This window comes from Photinus pyralis, unplaced genomic scaffold (assembly GCF_008802855.1).
Source record: "Photinus pyralis isolate 1611_PpyrPB1 unplaced genomic scaffold, Ppyr1.3 Ppyr1.4_LG2, whole genome shotgun sequence".
Taxonomy (NCBI): Eukaryota; Metazoa; Arthropoda; class Insecta; order Coleoptera; family Lampyridae; genus Photinus; species Photinus pyralis.
This window is the reverse complement of record NW_022170403.1, coordinates 6,891,644-6,911,605: the sequence shown is the minus strand read 5'-3', so window position 1 is coordinate 6,911,605 and position 19,962 is coordinate 6,891,644. Positions and strand designations below refer to the sequence as shown.

At 36.3% G+C, this 19,962-nt stretch overlaps 2 protein-coding genes across 5 annotated transcripts in view; both read right to left on the bottom strand.

Annotated features, from left to right (window-relative positions):
- LOC116163395 (proto-oncogene tyrosine-protein kinase ROS) overlaps nt 1–19,962 on the bottom strand; it is a 106,079-nt gene that overhangs the window by 30,289 nt on the left and 55,828 nt on the right. The gene's annotated exons all lie outside the window — the stretch shown is intronic.
- Nucleotides 1,388–4,281, bottom strand: LOC116163414. 2 transcript variants are annotated; one of them, XM_031477324.1, is made up of 3 exons: nt 3,801–4,281; nt 3,346–3,659; nt 1,388–2,241 (listed from the first exon to the last, which is right to left on the bottom strand). In XM_031477324.1, exons 2-3 carry the CDS (start codon nt 3,646–3,648, stop codon nt 1,948–1,950), a joined length of 597 nt encoding a protein of 198 aa, XP_031333184.1. In that variant the 5' UTR covers nt 3,649–3,659; nt 3,801–4,281; the 3' UTR covers nt 1,388–1,947. The 2 variants fall into 2 exon arrangements, with proteins under 2 accessions (XP_031333184.1, XP_031333183.1); XM_031477323.1 differs by having other exon boundaries at nt 3,346–4,281.

Here is a 19,962-nt window from a genome sequence, read left to right as displayed (position 1 = left end):
AGGAAATAGGAATAAATGTAATTCTACGTTTTGGGAAACTATACTTTGTTTCCTTTTTTAAAAACAATACTTAATTGATAAAAATATTAAACAAGGTAGGTATTACTTAATATAATTTAATTTGTTTTAATCTTATCAAAGGTGTTCTGCTTCGAGTGAAAAGGTCCAATATAACAAATAAACATGCGCGTTTGGGAACGGCCCAAATGCTAGCGTATAAGAAACAACAAACGTTTTATGTTACCTTAAAGTAAAGCACCTCGCCAAGTTTCAGACGAGAGTTAATAAACATTTATTTGAGATTTGCTTTAAGGACTACCAACTTTTCAAAGTTTTGGTCACTTAAAGCATTTCTTCTTGGGGCGTTCACAATTTGAGCAAAAGAAAAGAGGCGCTCCACGGACGCCGATGATGGTAAAATTGTGTTGAACTTTAAAAAAACCTGTTTGATATATTTATAATCGTTCAACATATCTAAAGTAATTCTTGTATCGTTCAAATATTTCAAAACTTCTAACTCGCTCAAGGAAGCATTTGTATTAGCATCTATATCATTTTTCAGTCTTGGTAGTTCTATTTCGGATTCGTCCTCCTGAAAATCGAAAAAAGGATCATCTGACTCCGATACAACTGTTACTTTTTTTTTTGTTTCTTCTATAAAACTTTCGACTGCGGCAACGACCCACCCTTGGATTTCTTTAAACGAAGGAATATCATTTGTAGTCACCTTAAAGGCACTGTACCATCTCATTTTAAATCTTGGACATACAACTGCCGCAATCACAGCAGTTTTTGAATTCATGTTCAAGGAAAATATATCTTTAAACCTTTGCTCAACGGAATTAATTATTGCCTCCAGAGGTGAATATAGTTGTTTTATCTTTCCAGACGATTTTATTTTTTGCAGTTTTGTTTTCATGGACACTAAGCTCGGAAGCAAATATCCATAATATGTGTTTTGCTCCCCTTGAAGGAAATCCAGTGTTTCTGCAAGAGGCTGCATGATTGTGATATATTCTTTTAGAAATGATACTTCGCTTTGCTTAAACCCTGGTATCATGAGCTTATCACACAAAGGGGCTAATTTTTCTTTTATAGAAACGATTTTACATACAGCATCATATGTTGAATTCCACCTAGTAACTCCTGGGATAGTCAAATTGTGACCGAGAAAATGCTTGATTACTTCTGCAGACTTTGGGCGACCGGATTTGTTCCATAACTTAGAACACTTGGAAAAAATTTGTGTATTTTTTAGTCTTAGTGCATTAGATATCTTCAATGAATTATTATAATCCGTTGTGGCTATAAGATTTATGGTATGTGACGCGCAACGCACATGTTGAGGTAAATATTTCTTTTCTACTTCCACCTGTGTTTCGCTTAAATCAAGAGTTAAAAACGTACAGTACTCATCGTCACTTTGAATGCAAGGTTTCATCGTATCAGAATTATCTTCCTCGTCGTCTTCTTCTATACCAGTATATTCGTCATTTATTGTATCGATGTTACAACCAAACTCTTTAAAACATTTGACAAAATTAGAACCATTGTCAGTCACAGTGGCCAAAATTTTATTCGTATCAAGATGGAACCGTTTATGTATATCATCTAAAGCCTCAGCAACCCTATCGTAAGAATGTGTACCCGCAAACCTTGAGCATGCTAAGGCCACAGAACGTCGTTGCAGATCTTCGTTGAGCCAATGACAAGTCACGCCTAAGAAACTACGGCTTTTTGAAGACCAAATGTCTGCCGTGGTACACACATGGCCTACTTTAGAAATTTCCAGTTTCAGATCATTGCAAGTGTTCTCATACATTACATTAATTTTTTTAACTGCTACTGAGCGATCCATAATATGAACATTCATACCTTCGAACATGTTTTTAAAACTATCATGCGAAATGATTGAAATTGGTGACATTGTGTCAATTATAAACTTTATTATTCTCTCATCAAACAACTTTTGCGTGGGCTTTTTTTTAAAACTGAATGAATGGTTACTTGCTTTTTTAAGTTTTTCTCTGCAGAGGAGTCACTAATACTTAAAGTACGCTTCTGTTGACGATTTAAAGTAATCTTTTCTGTTTTATATTGAATGTAGCAATCATACTTATTTGAATGCTTTTTTTTAAGGTGTTTGAGAAAATTGGTGGTAATGTTCAAAGAACCTTTAATTATCGCCTTATTTGGCAAGCAGAGTTGGCATTGCGCTTGTATGTGGTGGGTCACTTCATCCTACAAAGAATAGCGAAATTAGTAATATTGGCGAAGTGGCTAGCATTCTAACTTATGCTTTGTAAGAAATCACGCTCGATTAGCCAATCACATGCTTTTATTTCTCAGAATTCACGGTAACATGCAAAAATCACATCGCATATAAAGTAGGTGCACTTTTTGTGAACCGGTTGTAACCAGAAGCTGATACTGATATCAGCAGGGCTGCAGTCGTAAAATTAGCAGAGGGTAGAAATTTTGTTTCTATTCCCGGGACACCTGATACTGGAGAGCCTAAAAAACTCTCAGGGGCAGCGCGCCGGAAGCTAAAGAAGATGAGGCAGGAACCAGGGGGCTTCAAGCAACCAACAAGTAATAATAATAATAGCAGAGGGTATACTGTGCACGCATCGAAATGATCAGAAGGTTTACTCTATAAAAACGGCTGTATAATTTCATATTTAGCATTTGTAATAACTATAATAAATGGATTAAAAATTAATGCATGTGGTTGAGATGATAGATTAATCGGTTATTTTTGTCTGATTTAATCAAAAGATGTTTATAGTGATATAATTAGTACAGGATTACGCTGTTATTTTAAATAATAATTGTAAACATCTTCCCATGCCGGCCGCCGCCTGCAATGCAACCTGTTATATTAAGATCTTCTTTGTAGGTATTACTGTATTAGCGAGGGATATTGTAATGCCATGTCATAAAGCATAGGTACCTAAGACCTGCAATAAATAACAAAAGGGGTGCCTTGTTTGTTTTGTTAAGCAAAATTTCAGGAAAGGCCGACTTACACATTTTACTAACATGATTCATAGTTCGTTTATTTCAGGACTTATTTTGTGTACTTTCTTTTTATAAGAAGGTATACGCTAATCCGTCGATCACAACCAGAAGGTATACGCTGTATACCCTCGACTGCAGCCCTGGATATCAGGCGAACAAATTATGCCAAACTAACACCTTTCTTGTTCAGAAGAATCCCTTTAATTACTCCCCTAAGTACCTACTAACCTATACCACCTTATAGAATAGATGTCAGCATTTGCGATTTACAGAAATTAGTACATAGCAACACAATCACAACTCAAGCGCAACATACAGACATACCGTATTAATAATTTGGAAGAATTTGCCATCCAGAATTGGTGGAAGTTTGTGCTTATTTAGTGATTGACCATGGCTTTCGTCGCTATTGCTTAAGTCACTGGTACAGGTACTGCTTGTAGTGGGTAACGGCTTTGGTCGCGATGAGGACGCAAAGTAGTGCTTGAGCGAAACTTGCTTTCTGCTGTCTGCTGATTCGGTTTCAGGGATATAATCTGAATCGTCTTCTCCAGACGCATGAAATGGGTCAGGAAGACTGTCCATGTCATCATCATAAGCATTCATTTCACATTTGTATGTGTCCATATATTATCAAACTAGAAAAGCAAAATAATGGATATGAATACCAATTTCACAACCCATTCTTTATTAGTAAAAAAATCTCAGTAAAAGCAAGAGGACATTAATTTTTACTTAGACTTTATTAAACCTTATAAAAATAAAGGTAAGGTACTCACCCATATACTACTTATACCGTTCTACAAATTACACAACACGACGACTGGAATAATACTGCTTCGCCATCGATCACACAGAAACGAAAGATGAAAAATGAGTAAGGAATTATTTTTAAACGCGCAGCGCAACTAAGCAAAATGTAAGCTCTTGTTTTGACTACCTGATTATATTCTCTAACGTCAGTATTTTTCGAATGAAGCATTGATATAAATAGGATAAGTACTTAAGTACCTACATATTAAGTACCTTGGTACTTGTAAGTTTAAGTACTCAATCCATTAGTGTTAAGTACCAGTATTTTTGGATACTTAAAGTAATTTTTTACTTAAGCAACTATTTTAAGTACTTTGGAATATTCAGTACTACTTTTAAGTACTAAGTACCAGTATTAATCAAAGTACTTAAAAATTTAAGTATAAGTATCGGAAAATTTGTGGTACTTAAAGTAAAGTACTTAAAGTACTTTTGGTACTGAAGTACGTATTGCAAGTACTTTTGGTATTCAGTACAACAGCTCTGTTGCTAGGCCAACAGATTTTCATTACCTAAACAACCCAAATTTACTCGGTAAAATACAAACCTCTTGTGCAATTATAAGTGAGTAAATTTGGGTTGTTGCAATTCAAATCTGTTTCCTTTTAGCAATTGAACTCGAAAAACTGTCAACCTAAAAATGCTCCACCTGCGGTGTCGCATTTTTATTAGTTGACAGTTTTTCTCGTCTAATTGCTAGGCAACAGATTTTCATTACCTAAACAACCCAAATTTACTCGGTAAAATACAAACCTCTTGTGCAATTATAAGTGAAAAATTCACGGTAATGTTATAGAAAATAAAATAATCACAATGCTTTGGAGTTTGGAGCATCGCATGAGCTATAAATATTCGAAATCGATGTCGTGAAATAAAAAGTTATGATAGTTCAAAGTGCCCACTTTTTATCTGCTACACGAAATTTGAAAGTTGACGGTCATTTTTCTAAAAAATGTGCATAACAGGGTAGGTAAATATGAATGATTTAGATTCTGCTATAAATGTACTTTCATTTACAAAAGGAATTATTGATGTATATCGCTTAGTTGCTGAGAAAATAAATACTTTCGGTGGTCTAGTCGCGCGCGCGAAAATGAGTAAAGTTCAACTTTAGCGGCCTATAACTTTTGTCACGACCACGGGAAAATGTCGTAAAGCGAAATACATTTCTGAACAAAATGGTGTGTCCCAATTCCTTCTACTGTGAAAAAAAAACTACCTCAAATAAGCGAGATAGCGCCGTCTCTCCGCTGCACTACCTATATGCAAAAATAGCTATTTTGTGCATTAAGAACGCAAAATGATATATTGTCGATTGAAAGTGGCAGTTGCCGCGCGACGAAGGACAATCAATTTGCGCTCGAATTACCAAAGGTATGCCTATACGTGACGTCATTGGGATAACTTGGCTCTACCGTTCAATACTTTATTACTTTAATGGGGTTTGTGTAGTCCTACCAGTTAATAAAAGTGTATCCCCTTTACGGAAGTGATAAGATTTTTTTGTACTCATTGAATGGAAAGATAATGTTTCCAAGCATCCTCGATGCACGGGAAAACGACTTTCCCGCATCGCGGTGTTTTTTAGTTTCCGCTGGAGAGAAGGGGTTATGCGCGTTCTTCGGTTGGTAGTACTTATTGAAGTCAACAAACGTCATGTCATGGTTAACTGTCATCTGCTGTAAAATCAATTAAACCGTTGGTTGAGGGTATTTAGTGCGATTAATCGGAAACAGACGTACACTAAGTTTTACGTAAATATATAAACAAGAACTTATAACGCAATCAAATTATTTTTCAGAATTGGAACTCAAGAAAAAGTAAAATTTATTGTTAAAACGTCTTAAAATGTGACCAGTGATATTCTGCAACTATTCGCATATGCAGTTTAAGAAAGCACATATTAACACACACAAAGCTTCCAAGGATTTTAAATGTAACGAGTGTATTTACGCAACTCAAGATAAATCAAATTTGAGAACACATTTCTTCACACATGTCTTCTGGGAATATTAAATACGATCAGTACACTTACGCGACCAATAAGAGCACTCTTTTCAAAGCATATTTCTTAACATTGAAGACTTCCAAGGATATTTAGTGCAAACGATGCAATGCCGTGACCAGTAGTAGCACTCATTGCAAAGGCAAAATATGTATTAACCAAAGATGTGGAAGTTTTAAATGTGACCAGTGCAATGGTAGTTACAAAATTATGTTACCAACCAAACATATGATTGTGTTACCAACTCATGATTAAAAAAAAACTAATTTACAAAACTATTAATTTTGACCTTTTTTTACGCAATTCGTTACAAAAAATATTGTACCTAACTGCAAACTTTCGGAAAGAATTTTCCCGCATTCGCACTAAATGCAGCACTCCGTACGGTCGTGCTGCAAACAAAGTGCTCATGCGGGAAAATTAACTTACCGAACTTGTTAGGTAAATAACTAGTTCAATCCATGTCAAATGCGTCAAGTTTCTCACATTAAACTTACAAAGCATCAATTATTGCATGTTATCAATACAAATATTTAAAGTTACAATAAAATATGTAAGTAAAAAAAGTAAAAATTATATTAGCGTTTTCAAATAAGGATGAGACCTCTAGCGGCAATAAAAAAAACTTAAAAGGCTGATTAAATTTCTGAAATAAGTATATTAAGTCATGATACAATAAAAGAAGATATGACATCGCGCAGGTGGGCGGACCTACGTGACGTCACGCAAAGAGTAAAACGAGGAGTAAACAAAGAAACTGTAATTTATCGCTTGTATATTTCGTGGAAGTACATATTTTAATTGCGAGTTTTTAATTAAAAAGCGTTTAAAATGAGATGTGCGGTGTATGGCTGTCATGTAGACAATCAATCGAAGAATTATGATCGCGAAATAAAGTTTTTTGGCTTTCCAAAAGCTTAAGAACTTACAACGTGTATGGCAGCGTTTGTGTAAGCGTAAGGACAAATTTAATATTTGCAGTGCGAAAATTTGTTCAAAACATTTTACTGAAAGCGATTATGCTTAAAGCACGAGTTGTTGGGGATATGCGCCAAAAAATTATCGACCTCTTAAAAAAGAAGCTATCCCGTCAAAATACCTGCCAAATAAAATAGAAAAACGCGGTTGTCATAAGAGAGAAGAACGAATTGCAAGAAGAGAGCAGAACAAAGCTGTTGCAAAATTTCGGAAAAGTATAATGTGTTTTCTGTGCTGTATAGACGATTAATCGTTTTGAAGCGAATAAAATAGGTTTATGTAATTAAATTTACGCGAAAACTTGTTTGTATTAAATTGTTTCAATTAAAAAGAACGATTATACTTATAGAATGTGACAATGAAGATACCATACCACTATGAAACCCTTACTTTATTTATACGACATGCGGCCACTCAACCAATTTTATTTTATAATTCTGAAGGAGTACTTACAATGGGACAAATATGTAACAATTAGTTTTCTATACAAGGCAACCGCCCCAAAGAAAATCAGAATGGATTTAATGAGATAAAGCATTAATAATCATATAGAAAAACCGTGCAAACTCAAAACGTTACTCTATACGTGACGTCATGCGCGAACTCGGACGAATTCAATGCGGCTACGTATCATATCTTCTTTTATTGTATCATGATATTAAGTGGTACGTTTAGCTTCTCTGTTGCCTTATATTTATATCTAAATGCATTCCTAGATGCATTCAGTATGATTACTCAACCAAATTAATTGAGTAATTGCAATGGCACTTCTAATTCAAGTATGAAGCCTATGTCATTTTCAAATTTGGCGGTGATTCTTGTGACGTCATTGGGATAAAAACGTCATCTGCGTTTAGTTATAGGCATACCTTGTCTTATTGTACCATGGAATTACCCACAAGATTTTTTCTAGAATCCGGCAGTTCACATATTTATGTCCATGAACTTGGCAGGCCTACTACAGCAGACCATGGTTCTGCTTACTCATATCGTTAGTGTTCCGTTAGTGCACGTTAGTGCCGCTGAAGAAATCGTTAGTGCACAAAAGGAAACTTTACTATTTTTAAAAAATATTTGTGGGCCTGCTAACTTCATGCCAGCCGACCCATTTAAGAAAATCGATGCAATCTTTACACTAGTTAAACTAGCAGCGTTAGTGCTCGTTAGTGCCGCCAATATAAACGTTAGTGCTCAACGTGTAACAGCTCAAAACGTTGTAAAAAGGGGTCTGCTAACTTCATGCAGCAGACCCACATTTGTCAAATTGGGCCCTGTCCTAATGCGAATTTGAAGCAGCTCGTTAGTGCTCATTAGTGCTTCACATGCGAACGTTAGTGCTGCAAGGGATCCGCGTCAAAAAGGTACCAAACCACCTCAAAATTAAATTTGACTTATTGGGACCTGCCAACTTTACGCCAGTAGGCGAACGAACGAAATCCGTTTGATTTTCTACTTTAATCGACCGGTAACTATTAGTGCTCGTTAGTGCCGCCAATATAAACGTTAGTGCTAAAAGTGTACCAGCTCAAAACGTTGTAAAAAGGGGTCTGCTAATTTCATGTAGCAGACGCACATTGGTCAAATTGGCCCTGTCCTAATGCGAATTTGAAGCGGCTCGTTAGTGCTTCACATTCGAACGTTAGTGCTGCAAGGGATCCGCATCAAAAAGGTACCAAACCACCTCAAAATTAAACGTGGCTTATTGGGACCTGCCAACTTCACGCCGGTAGACCAACAAACGAAATCCGTTTGATTTTCTACTTTAATCAATCTATCACTTTTAGTGATTGTTAGTGTTGCAAAAAAAAGTTAGTGCTCAAAGCGCAAGAGCTCAAGCGTGAAATTATGGGTTTGCTAAATTCATGCAGCAAGCCCACATTTATTAAAGTGGTCCTGCCTTAATGCGAATCTGAAGCTCCTCGTTAGTGCTCGTTAGGACTTCACTTGTAAACGTCAGAAATAGAAACCAGAGCTAATAAAGACATCACTAATTTAATCGTTATATAGTTATTCACAAAGCAAACTCATATTTTCACATCTTGAGCTGTTGCTTTGAGCACTAACGCTTTTTTTTGCGACACTAACGAACACTAATTGATCGATTAAAGTAGAAAACCAAACGGATTTCGTTTGTTGTATACCGGCGTGAAGTTGGCAGGTCCCAATAAGCCACGTTTAATTTTGAGGTGGTTTGGTACCTTTTTGGCGGATCCCTTGCAGCACTAACGTTCGCATGTGAAGCACTAATGAGCACTAACGAGCTGCTTCAAATTCGCATTAGGACAGGGCCAATTTGACAAATGTGGGTCTGCTGCATGAAGTTAGCAGACCCCTTTTTACAACGTTTTGAGCTGTTACACTTTGAGCACTAACGTTTATATTGGCGGCACCAACGTTGGTAGTTTAACTAGTGTAAAGATTGTATCGATTTTCTTAAATGGGTCTGCTGGCATGAAGTTAGCAGGCCCACAAATATTGTTTAAAAATAGTAAGTTTCCTTTTGTGCACTAACGATTTCTTCAGCGGCACTAACGTGCACTAACGGAACACTAACGATATGAGTAAGCAGAACCATGGTCTGCTGTAGTAGGCCTGCCAAGTTCATGGACATCACATATTTTCAAAAATTTAAATTTTTCGCTCAAATGAAAGATGTCATTTACTCGTTGTTATGTACTCTGAGCAATGCATATTTGATTTATAGAGAGCGAGCGTTTTTTAACGTATTTTTTTAAGAATTAAAAAAATGTGCTATTCTTTGCGTTTTGTCCGTCCGTCCGTCCGGACCCACTTCTACCGTTTTGAACTACTTCTAGGGGAATTGTCCTAGAGTCCTGGGATGGGGGGGGGAGGGGGGGTGGAAGTAGTTTTATCCTTCATGGTAGTCTAATGAAAGGTCTCAACGAAAGGAATTTATACTAACCGTAGCTTCCTCCTCGATCCCTTGTCGTGATCGGTTATAATTCCTTATATATCTTAAGAGTGAATTGTCAAAGGAAAGTACTTACAAAGGGCGATTGGGACGTTTGGAAGAGATATAACCCTTGGGCATTTAAATAAAATTTGATACATAGCCACTTGGAATAAAACCAAATTTAACGCCACTTTCAAAATTTCGTTTTGCGTATGCGCAGTGCCAACTTTCTTATTTATGGAGGGATTTAAATGAAATTTGATACATAGCCACTTGGAATCATGGAATAAAAGAAAATGTAGCGCCATTTTCCAAATTTGGTTTTGTGCAGGATGTGCAGTGCCAACTTTCTTATTTATGGAAGCAATTTCGTAGGGGTGTTTAAAAAAATGCGCTTTACCTGCACAAGGGTTGGGCACAATTTGTACTTGTTTATTTGTTGCTTTATGTTTATAAGCGACACAGCCGTCTATAATTACAAGCCATGCTGAGAAGTTTGGCAGCGTTGTCCGAAAGTCATTCGGAGGGCCGATGCAAGTTTTAATGGCGTCTTTTTGCTCTTGAAAACTTGAATTTTTTCTCTTTTCTGTGTTTCTCCTTGGCCGTTTTAATACCGAAGAAATATACTTAGGCAGCTTACACTTGTATACAGGGTGGTGCCTAGCGCAACGCAGCATAGGGATTTCAATGGTAATTTGTTTATAGTCAATTACTAGCTCCCCTAATTATTTTAGAGCAAAAGTCTAAATATGTTTCTTTTAGAGAAAAAAATACTGCATCTGTTCATACTTTTAGTTATAATTTTCTATTTTTCAAACCGTAGAAATCGAGAAAATAAAAAATTACATTTTTATAAATCAGTGATGCTTTGGAATCTTTTAACAAACTGCAAGCGCATCGCATCTAACTTATCCACAGAATCGTTGTTTGACGTCGAAGGATTTCCATATTTAATTCTGTTTCAACTAACCGACGCAATAAAAGGCATCTTGGGGTAATGTTTTTTTAGAGAATGTATGCTGCATCTGCATCAGATACTATTTGTTTATCATTTTTCGGAATCAAGAGTACCTACATGATCGAAGGAAAAAAACTGATTTGAAGAAGATTTGTTCCTAAACTTATATTCGGATTTTCCGCTACTGCAGCCAAAACGTTGAATGTATTGTCGTTTTCCTGATGGTTTTGACGGACATTTTGACGTTATTGCACTTGCAGTTCTAATTTATAAACAAGTATAAATTTAATATACGTCAAAGGCAATAGTTATTTACGTTATAAGGCCGGGAAGTGGCTTATTAAAGTACGAGTTTAGAAGTTTACGGACGAGGCGACGAAGGAGTCGAGTTCGGAATTTCTAAACGAGTGCTTTAATAATCACTTCACGACCGTGTATCGTACAACATTTTATTTCATACTGTCTCAATTTTAAGATTTCTTTTGATTCTTTTACATAACTATAACACATGCCATCTTTAGTCGCATCACCTTTGAATCCGGTACCTACCGTTGCATAGTTAGGTACGCACGAATTGTTTTTTAAATAATAATAATAGAGATTTATTGCCCAACAGAACAGACCTTCCAATTACAGGACAATACATAATAATATAATAATAATAATAATACATAATAGTTTTGCCTTGTTCATTTATTTGTAAAAAAAATTGACGCGGCATGTTCTTTTGGTGGTGAATTTGTAAGGGTGATTTGTTCAAAATGTTAAGAAGCTGTAGAAAATCTCCTCCCCAGAAATCAGTATCAGTTATATAGTTGTGCATGGCGAAAAAAGGTACAGGAGGATAATAATGTGAACGAAAACATCATGCTTTCTAACTTTTTGGATGCGGTAAGAAAATAATTAGGGCTAACAAGTCTTCTTTAAACTAATAGAATACCTTCTAGGCCAAAAAGTTCTCTAGTTCTACATTGTAGTCCAAATATTCAATGTGCAAAACCATGATAAATGGAAACGCGAACATTTCCAAATATGTCAAGTTGACAGCGCCTACAAAAGATTACATTTTAGTAAAGGTTAGATGACACCTAATTGTACAACCCTTTAATTTCGAATTCATCAGGACACAAAAACTCACGGTAGACGTAGACGTATTTACAGTCATTAATAAGTGCGATGGAGTGAATTTTTTGAACTTGTACAGAAATTAGTGCAATTTTCACCCCAAGAATATGGTTGAGAAGGTGGCAAGAGGTTTAGACCACCACAGTCCCCAGCGATGGGGGTGTGTCCACTATTAAAGTTAGTGAGAATTCTAATTGTATAATTAATAGTCTTAAGCTTTCGAATGATAATGTAAATAGCTATCGTCTTAAACAAATTTGACGTTTCTTCTTGTCAGAAAATTATCAGTTGCAACACTTTCCGGCCTTGTGATGTAATAGATCACTTTCCGGACTCAAATGAATGATGTAATGTACTGTATAGCGGACAGTATGAAATAAATAATGAAACGTGATCGCTGTTTTTTTAGGTAATTCCAAGGCATATTTGATTTATTTTAAAATGAACCTTTTTATTTTGTCGATTTCTACGGTTTTGAAAAACGGAAAATTATAACTAAAAGTATGAGCAGATGCAGTATTTTTTTCTCTAAAAGAAACATATTTAGACTTTTGCTCTAAAATAATTAGGGGAGCTAATAATTGACTATAAAGAAATTACCATTGAAATCCCTATGCTGCGTCGCGCTAGGCACCACCCGGTATATAATTCATTCATTTACAAAAATGGATAATAACATTTTTATTCGACTTTAAAATTCGGAACGGTGTAAATTGGTAACTGCATCATATTGTGTTTTTCATCGAGATCTCCGAAATTGGTGAACTTCTGTCGAAAGTGGTCGAGGTGAAGCACACGCTTGGGCACTTATTTTTCAGCAAAAGGGCGGTAAAGTTGCTGTGCATCAGCGAGGTTTTATCAACGAATTCCAGGTGCGATTCGGAATGGCAGACTGTAAACTGGTCGCTACGCCAGTGAGTGTAGGTACCAACTGTTAAAGAGGGGAGCCCTGTAGACTTCAAATTTCCGTACCGTGAACTCCTGGGAATAAGTCAGCTCAGAAGGTTTCCTTCGAAAATCGACTTGACATGTCCGTGCTAGAATACCTACTACTTACTTGGGGTTTTCTTCGGCGAAACCGGGCGACCATATAGTGGGTAGGTCATATTTGAGCTTGTACATGTACTTGAATAAATACAAGTGCTTGTAAAGTGTCCAGTAATGAGTAACCTGCTTTAGAGGTTATGACAACAAATAGATATATTTCGTTTAGCAACTTACCTGAATAATAATTTCTGTTGATTCAATACGGACTTAATTTGGCTTTGACATGTCAATAATGTACACTACTGTGCATAGCAATGTTCGATCTTTGTCTATTTAACCTGAATCGCTATCGTCAATAATACACACGCAATCCCGCTAGGTCTGAGACATCCTGTATATGTAGGTACGACATAGTATATCATTGATTAACTATAAAGTGAAAAAACACTTTAGGTACCTTTTTTTTAATTGAGCGCAACTGTACCTACATTTTATATAAAAATTCTGCTGGTATTGTAACGGAAGCCCGTTAACAGATTCCATTTGATTCTAATTTTTTCCTAAATTGCTTTTGATGTATGCACGCGACGAGTTCCCGAATAGGGTCCTGACTGGTTACATGCGTGTGAAAGCTTAAAGAAAGCCGGGGGGCAATGCGCGTTAAGCTACAATAGAGGTTGCGTCGAGCGATTAAAACAGGTAAGTGGACCACCTCTAAGTTGGATTTTAGTCAGCGCAGTTAAATCAACCACGGTGAATAAAATTAATGTATTGCGGATTTTATATTGTGTTATTACGACAAATACTAACAAACGCGTCAAGATCTAAATTAGAAGTAAAGTTATACGAACTTAAATAAAGTTTATGTATGTACAAGACAGGGAATTAGTACTAAAATGTAGGTAATAGCGTAATATTGTAGAAGTGAATGAACTAAAAATAAAACTACCTGACTCTGACCTCTGACATAATTCGTCGCCCTCTGTCGTGCTCCATTTGTACTCAAATAACATTTTTGAATGGCATTGACGCGTATTACCAGAATACTTAGGCCCGGTGCACATGTTCGAATTTTGAATCCATTCGACTCAACGTTTGGTATTGCATATTATATGGCTGAAGCTATGCCCATATTGAATTTCATGCAATTCAGTTCATAACTAACGGAGATATCAAAGCGTTCGGACATTTCTAAACAAAGTTATCATTCACACGGACAGATAGATGGACAGACAGATAAAGGAACAGACGGACAGACCAACAGACAGACGACAGACAACCATACACAATTATAAACGATCTCTAGGATTGTTAATAAACGGCAAAAGTGTAAAATTATGGAACATGTAAAAAACGGTTTTTTGGTTTTTTACAAACACTTTTTTAGCAATAAACGCAGAAAAAATTCCTTCCTTAGTGCAAGCCTCGACACCATAACGAACCAAATAGCGAAAAAAGTAGAACAAGTAGCGTCTCAACGAACGAGCGGACGGACGGACGGAGGGACGCACGGACAAAGTGACCACAATAGCACATTTTTTTTAATTTGTTGGAAATGCGCTAAAATGCACTCAAATTATGTTCGTGCAACCTTAGTACTGACATTTGAAAAGAAATTAACATTGGTTTTGTGTTATAAAGGACTGTAGTTGTTATTTGCAATCAATCGAAATTTTGTAATGCGTCGAGCCGTCTGAACAAACTTAGGTATACAAAATGTATGCAACTACGAAAAAGAATTACCGCCGAATGCCGAAGAGTAACTCATGAGGTCTTAAGAAATGTAAGATCTGGGTTTGAACCTATATTGCATTATTGCACGGAAGTTAGTGATTCCGAGACATTCGTTGATTCGATATTTCACACCTTTTTGGGCCATTACTAATTTAATCGATAGATAATGAAAATCCCTTCCAAATTATGAATCATTTGACCCCCCCCCTACTTTAAAAATTTGTGGGAGGTTGCAACCCTTAGTACAGGGTACTAAAGTGGGAAACGGTTACGTTCTACATTTTTGAAGTAACTACTCCTGTTAGTCCTGTTCGCTCAGTATGCACGATACGTTTTGGACGCGAGTAAAATCATCTCATGCGTCAAGCCACAGAATAGGTATTTTACGTTCGTCACCTGTCTTGGTAGCCGAAGGCGAGCTCAGGGACATTTTGAAAAGTGGTATTTTAAGTCTCATTGATGGTCACAGATTTTGTAACCGAAATTTATTATTATCACGGGTAAAATATCTGTTTGCTGCTGAATCGGAAGAATTTAATGGGCTAATTAAATTAGTTTTTGTTTGTCGAAGACATTTCGAACAAAATCCAAAGGAAAATTTCTCGAAACAAAGTCCCTTCGTTATCTATGTCAAAACTAATTAAAAACTCGAGCGTGAGTTTTAAAACAAGTTATTTTTTTATGCAAAACCAAATTTAGTTCAACCATTTGGCAAGAACAGAGTAGGTACATTTTATGAACTAATCGCAAATAGATGGATTAAGCAGTTATAATTACGAAAGGAGCAACAATCTCCCAAAGTTCATCAATCAGTGTGAATTTACAAGTTAAACAACGATAAGATTTTTGTGTAATTATTTTATAGGGCATTAGATAGTTATATAGTAACTAAAGTATTTCGATGTGAATTTGAATTAGTTTCTACACAAGCGTATTTCACACAGGTACCTACGAGCAATTAAAAACCAAACCCCCTTTGTTTATTTCTATCCACAGCTTGTACTTTCTAAGCAATCTTGTGTGACATGTTATCCATCACTGACAGAACCTCTCAAAATTGTGGGCACGCAGTTTGCTTAAGATTGGATATTATATACATACACGGTAGCCCCCTTGTTAAGCTAAACATGACAGACGTCGGGATTTGAAGATCGTTTATGTGTAAAAAATGTCCAAAGCACATTGTATATAAATAAATGTAACGCATAAACCTTTCTGATGAGTGATCTTGATTTTCTAGCGCATGCATACATAAGGGTCAAGGGTTAATTAATGCGAGACATTCATGTGGAAATAAAGTACAAGTATTACTGTAGGTTAACGAATACATTGCGCCTCTTTAGAACCACCGAGTGCAAATTTTTGTAGAGGTCAATAATGTTAATCAGCCATTTAATAAGATGTTGTTATGCAAAGATATTGGTACGATCATTTTTAGGCAAAAAGGTTTTGCGTCAAGAAGTCACATAAAGTAAATGTAAATATTTATAGTATAATTGGAGTCTTGACTTTATCTAAGAGCTTTAGGTTAAAATCTGTCTGACCCCAGACATTTTTAACGTCAAGTCTATTTGCAAATAGGGAATTGATTTCATAGCTCAAGCATTAATGGCACACTTACTAACTATAACATATTTGATATGAGCTTTTTGTACGTGATAAATTACATAAATTATATGAAAAGTAATACGGGAAGCTCAGAAACCGAGTAGATTTTGCACCAACATTTCACTCGATACCGCTTTTATAAGAAAGTATCAAAGGATCCTCAAGATCCCACAAATACCGAAATTCTTAGAATTAGGGAATTCCTAACAATTTATTACTCTCCTAGTAGTGAAACTTAACACGTTCGCCAAAGTTTAGTATAAGCAAAGAGTGCTACGGGTACTCTTTGGTATTAGCAAAGAGTATGTATACTCTTTGGTGTATAAGTAACGATTTTGATATTTCTTTACGAAAAAACCCCGTTCCTAACCAAAAAACTCAATACCTCCACAGCATTGTGTTTAAACTGCATGGCGATAGGTTTTTATACCGAATTATTGGGCACAGACAGGTAAAATATCGCTGCAGATTTTCAGAAATGTTACATAGGGTTGTCGTACGTCCCGAAACAATGGGATTTGTCCCGCTTTTTGACCAAAATTATACATTCCGCCAGATTTAGAGCGCATTTTTGAAACCGAGCTTTGACATCACCAATAAATATATTTTGTCCAGGCCTCCTAATCTTTCTTTGTGAGTACTCTTCTCCGACAGTGCGCTCTTGAGATATAAGGAATTATATCCTATCACGATAAGGGTTGAGGAGAGGGACTCTAGGATAATTCCCCTAGAAGTAGTAATTAGTTCAAAATCGCAGAAGTTGGTCCGGATGGACAGACAGACGGAAGAAACGCAAACAATAGCAAATTTTTTTTAATTCTTAAAAAATGCGTTAAAAATGTCCTCATTTGTTGCAGTGATTTTATGTCTATGTCAAATCCAAAAGCACACTTTTGAAAAACTTTCGCCCATCGAAAGAGAAACATTTAATGGTGCAAATATAAATTACATTTGTTGTACCTACTCCGTAGACTATAAAGCAATAGATACATTTATGTTAGGTCCGACAATGAAAGGACAAGCCAAACTGCTCATGGTCGAAAACGTGTAAAATTCACTTCTGGAACATCCAGGAAAAGCCTTGTGGACGTTTCCTCACCAAAATTGATCTCTAGATGAAGATTAACCTGACATTGTACAATCGGGCTTAATAGTCGCAAACAATATCCAAAGACTCTTCGAAAAACTTTTCAAGTTGTATTTAGGGTAGTCAAAAAAAGAAACAAGTTAAAAAGTAATCGTAAACGATTTACATAAAGCGCATTTCCACTTGCATTCATTTCCCATTTGTAAGATGCAACTTCTGCTAAAATCGTAAAAATCCGGCCACAAATATGAAAGATAGCGTTGCACATGGGCAATCCATTGTTGACGTGCTACTTCAATTTCAGTTTATGAGAAGAATTTCATTTCAATGCTTTTCTAAATAAGAAAGTTGGAACTGCGCATGCGCAAACCTAAATTTTAAAACTAATTTACTATAACTAACTAATAAACTAAGATTTTCCTTTGTTCCAAGCGCCTAAGTATCAAATTTCACTTAAATAGTTCCATAGATAAAAAAGTTGGCACGGCGCATGCGCAAAATAAAATTTTGAAACTGGCGCTAGATTTTCCTTTATTCCAAGTGCCTATGTATCAAATTTCATTTAAATTCTTCCATAAATAAAAAAAAGTTGGCACTGCGCATGCGCAAAACCAAATTTTGAAATTGGCGTTTGATTTTCCTTTATCCCAAGTGCCTATGTATCAAATTTCGTTTAAATTCTTTCATAAATAAAAAAGTTGGCACTGCGCATGCGCAAAACCAAATTTTGAAATTGGCGTTTGATTTTCCTTTATCCCAAGTGCCTATGTATCAAATTTGGTTTAAATTCTTCCATAAATAAAAAAGTTGGCACTGCGCATGCGCAAAACCAAATTTTGAAATTGGCGTTTGATTTTCTTTTATTCCAAGTGCCTATGTATCAAATTTCATTCAAATACTTTTATAAGTAAAAAAGTTTGCAATTCGGTTTATAAATGGTCGAGATGCGAAAAAGGCACTGTGAATTTTGAATCGATTCGATCCAACTTTTGGCATTGCGTATTATATGGCTAAATCTATGCCCATATTGAATTTCATGCAATTCAGTTCATAACTAACGGAGATGTAAAAGCGATCGAACATTTCTAAACAAAGTTATCGTTCACACGGACAGATAGATGGGCAGACAGACAAAGGAACAGACGGAGAGACCAACCGGCAGGCGACAGATAGCAATGCAAAATTATAAACGATCTCTAGGATCGTTAATAAACGTGTAAAAGTGTAAAATTATGGAACATGTAAAAAACGGTTTTTTGTTTTTTTTTACCAATAACTTTTTTTGTAAGCGGTACAGAAAAAATTCCTTCCTTGGTACAAGACTCGACACCATAACGAACCAAATAGCGAAAAAAGTAGAACAATAGCTCTTAAGATAAAAAAACTAGTAGCGTCGCAAAGTTAGCGGACGGACGGACGGACGGACGGACGGACAAAGTGGCCACAATAGCGCATTTTTTTTTTATTTTTGTGGAAATGCGCTAAAAATGCGTTACGCCAAGGCGATGGTGGCGATTAAGACGCGGGACGTCGCGATGTTTCTAACGAGCCATGCGCCGACCTCGCGCCTCCCGTCACCGCGGCCTCGTAGTTGCTGTTTTTAGTGTTGGCTTCGCAGTTGAACTGCGCGTCAGAGAATGGAAATGCTTGTTGTGTGTATGGGCATTGAGTAAGTATGTAATCAATGGTATGGATATAAAGTTACCAGTTTCGTCAAGCAGAAAAGAAGACAGTGGTGTCGCGTCAAGTGTTGATTGTACCGTACTCGGCCGCAATCAGTGGAAAGAAAAGTCGCGGATACTGGTTAATTCCAATCTAAAATTCTCGCACATCTCCTTTAATGGGATTACAAGCATGTTATGATGGGGTTTATTATTCAGAAAGTGTACGTGATCCCGGGTGAATAAGGCCTATTTCTGTTTTATACATATATGGCGTTATGCGGTTATCATCTCCAATGTTTCCGATGGTTGCATGGATTGCGAAATCTGTACATTTTTTTCTAAGTATATATACTCCATATGTATACATTTCAGAAAAATTCCCTGTATGTACCCATATATTATTTGAAAAAAATAAAACTGGTTTGAGGGGGGGGGGGGCTTATTTATAATAATTATCTCCGCTAAGGGATAAAAGCATTTAAGCGATACACCTATGTATCTACATATTTTGCGTGTTCGTCTACATTTAATCCCCCACCACCATAGAATGGTAATTTTTAGAAAAAGCAAGCCAATTTTCTGTTGCGAGTGCCAAAACAAGGCCAGAATCAATTTTTAGACCAGGTAGTAAAAATGGCGCAATTTTGAAATCCGATTGGGATGGAACCAATTTTGTCATTCTTTTGTTGGGGTCCGTGAAGTTAGCAGAACATTGACTGCACAAATGTCGAGACTAGGTGGATTGGTTAGTGCTACGTTTGTGCCGGTTTGTGCCGTAAAAAGTTTGCCGGCAAAACATACAGTTTTGAAATTATTTCGATTTTTAGAAGTTTTGCTAATATACCTGGAAATGACTCGGGAAGTACTGCAATTTTGTATGCTTAAGTGCGTAGAACTAAAATTCAGATAGTGCACAATTCGAAATTTGCCGCCGGGGCCGCCATCTTGCCAAGATTGCCGTCAAAAGCGGTTTTCCACCGATATCTCCAAAACTGCGCATTTTAAGAGAAAATATGTGGTGAGCAAAATTAAAGAGACGAAAATTTCCTACAAAAAATGTAGTTAGCA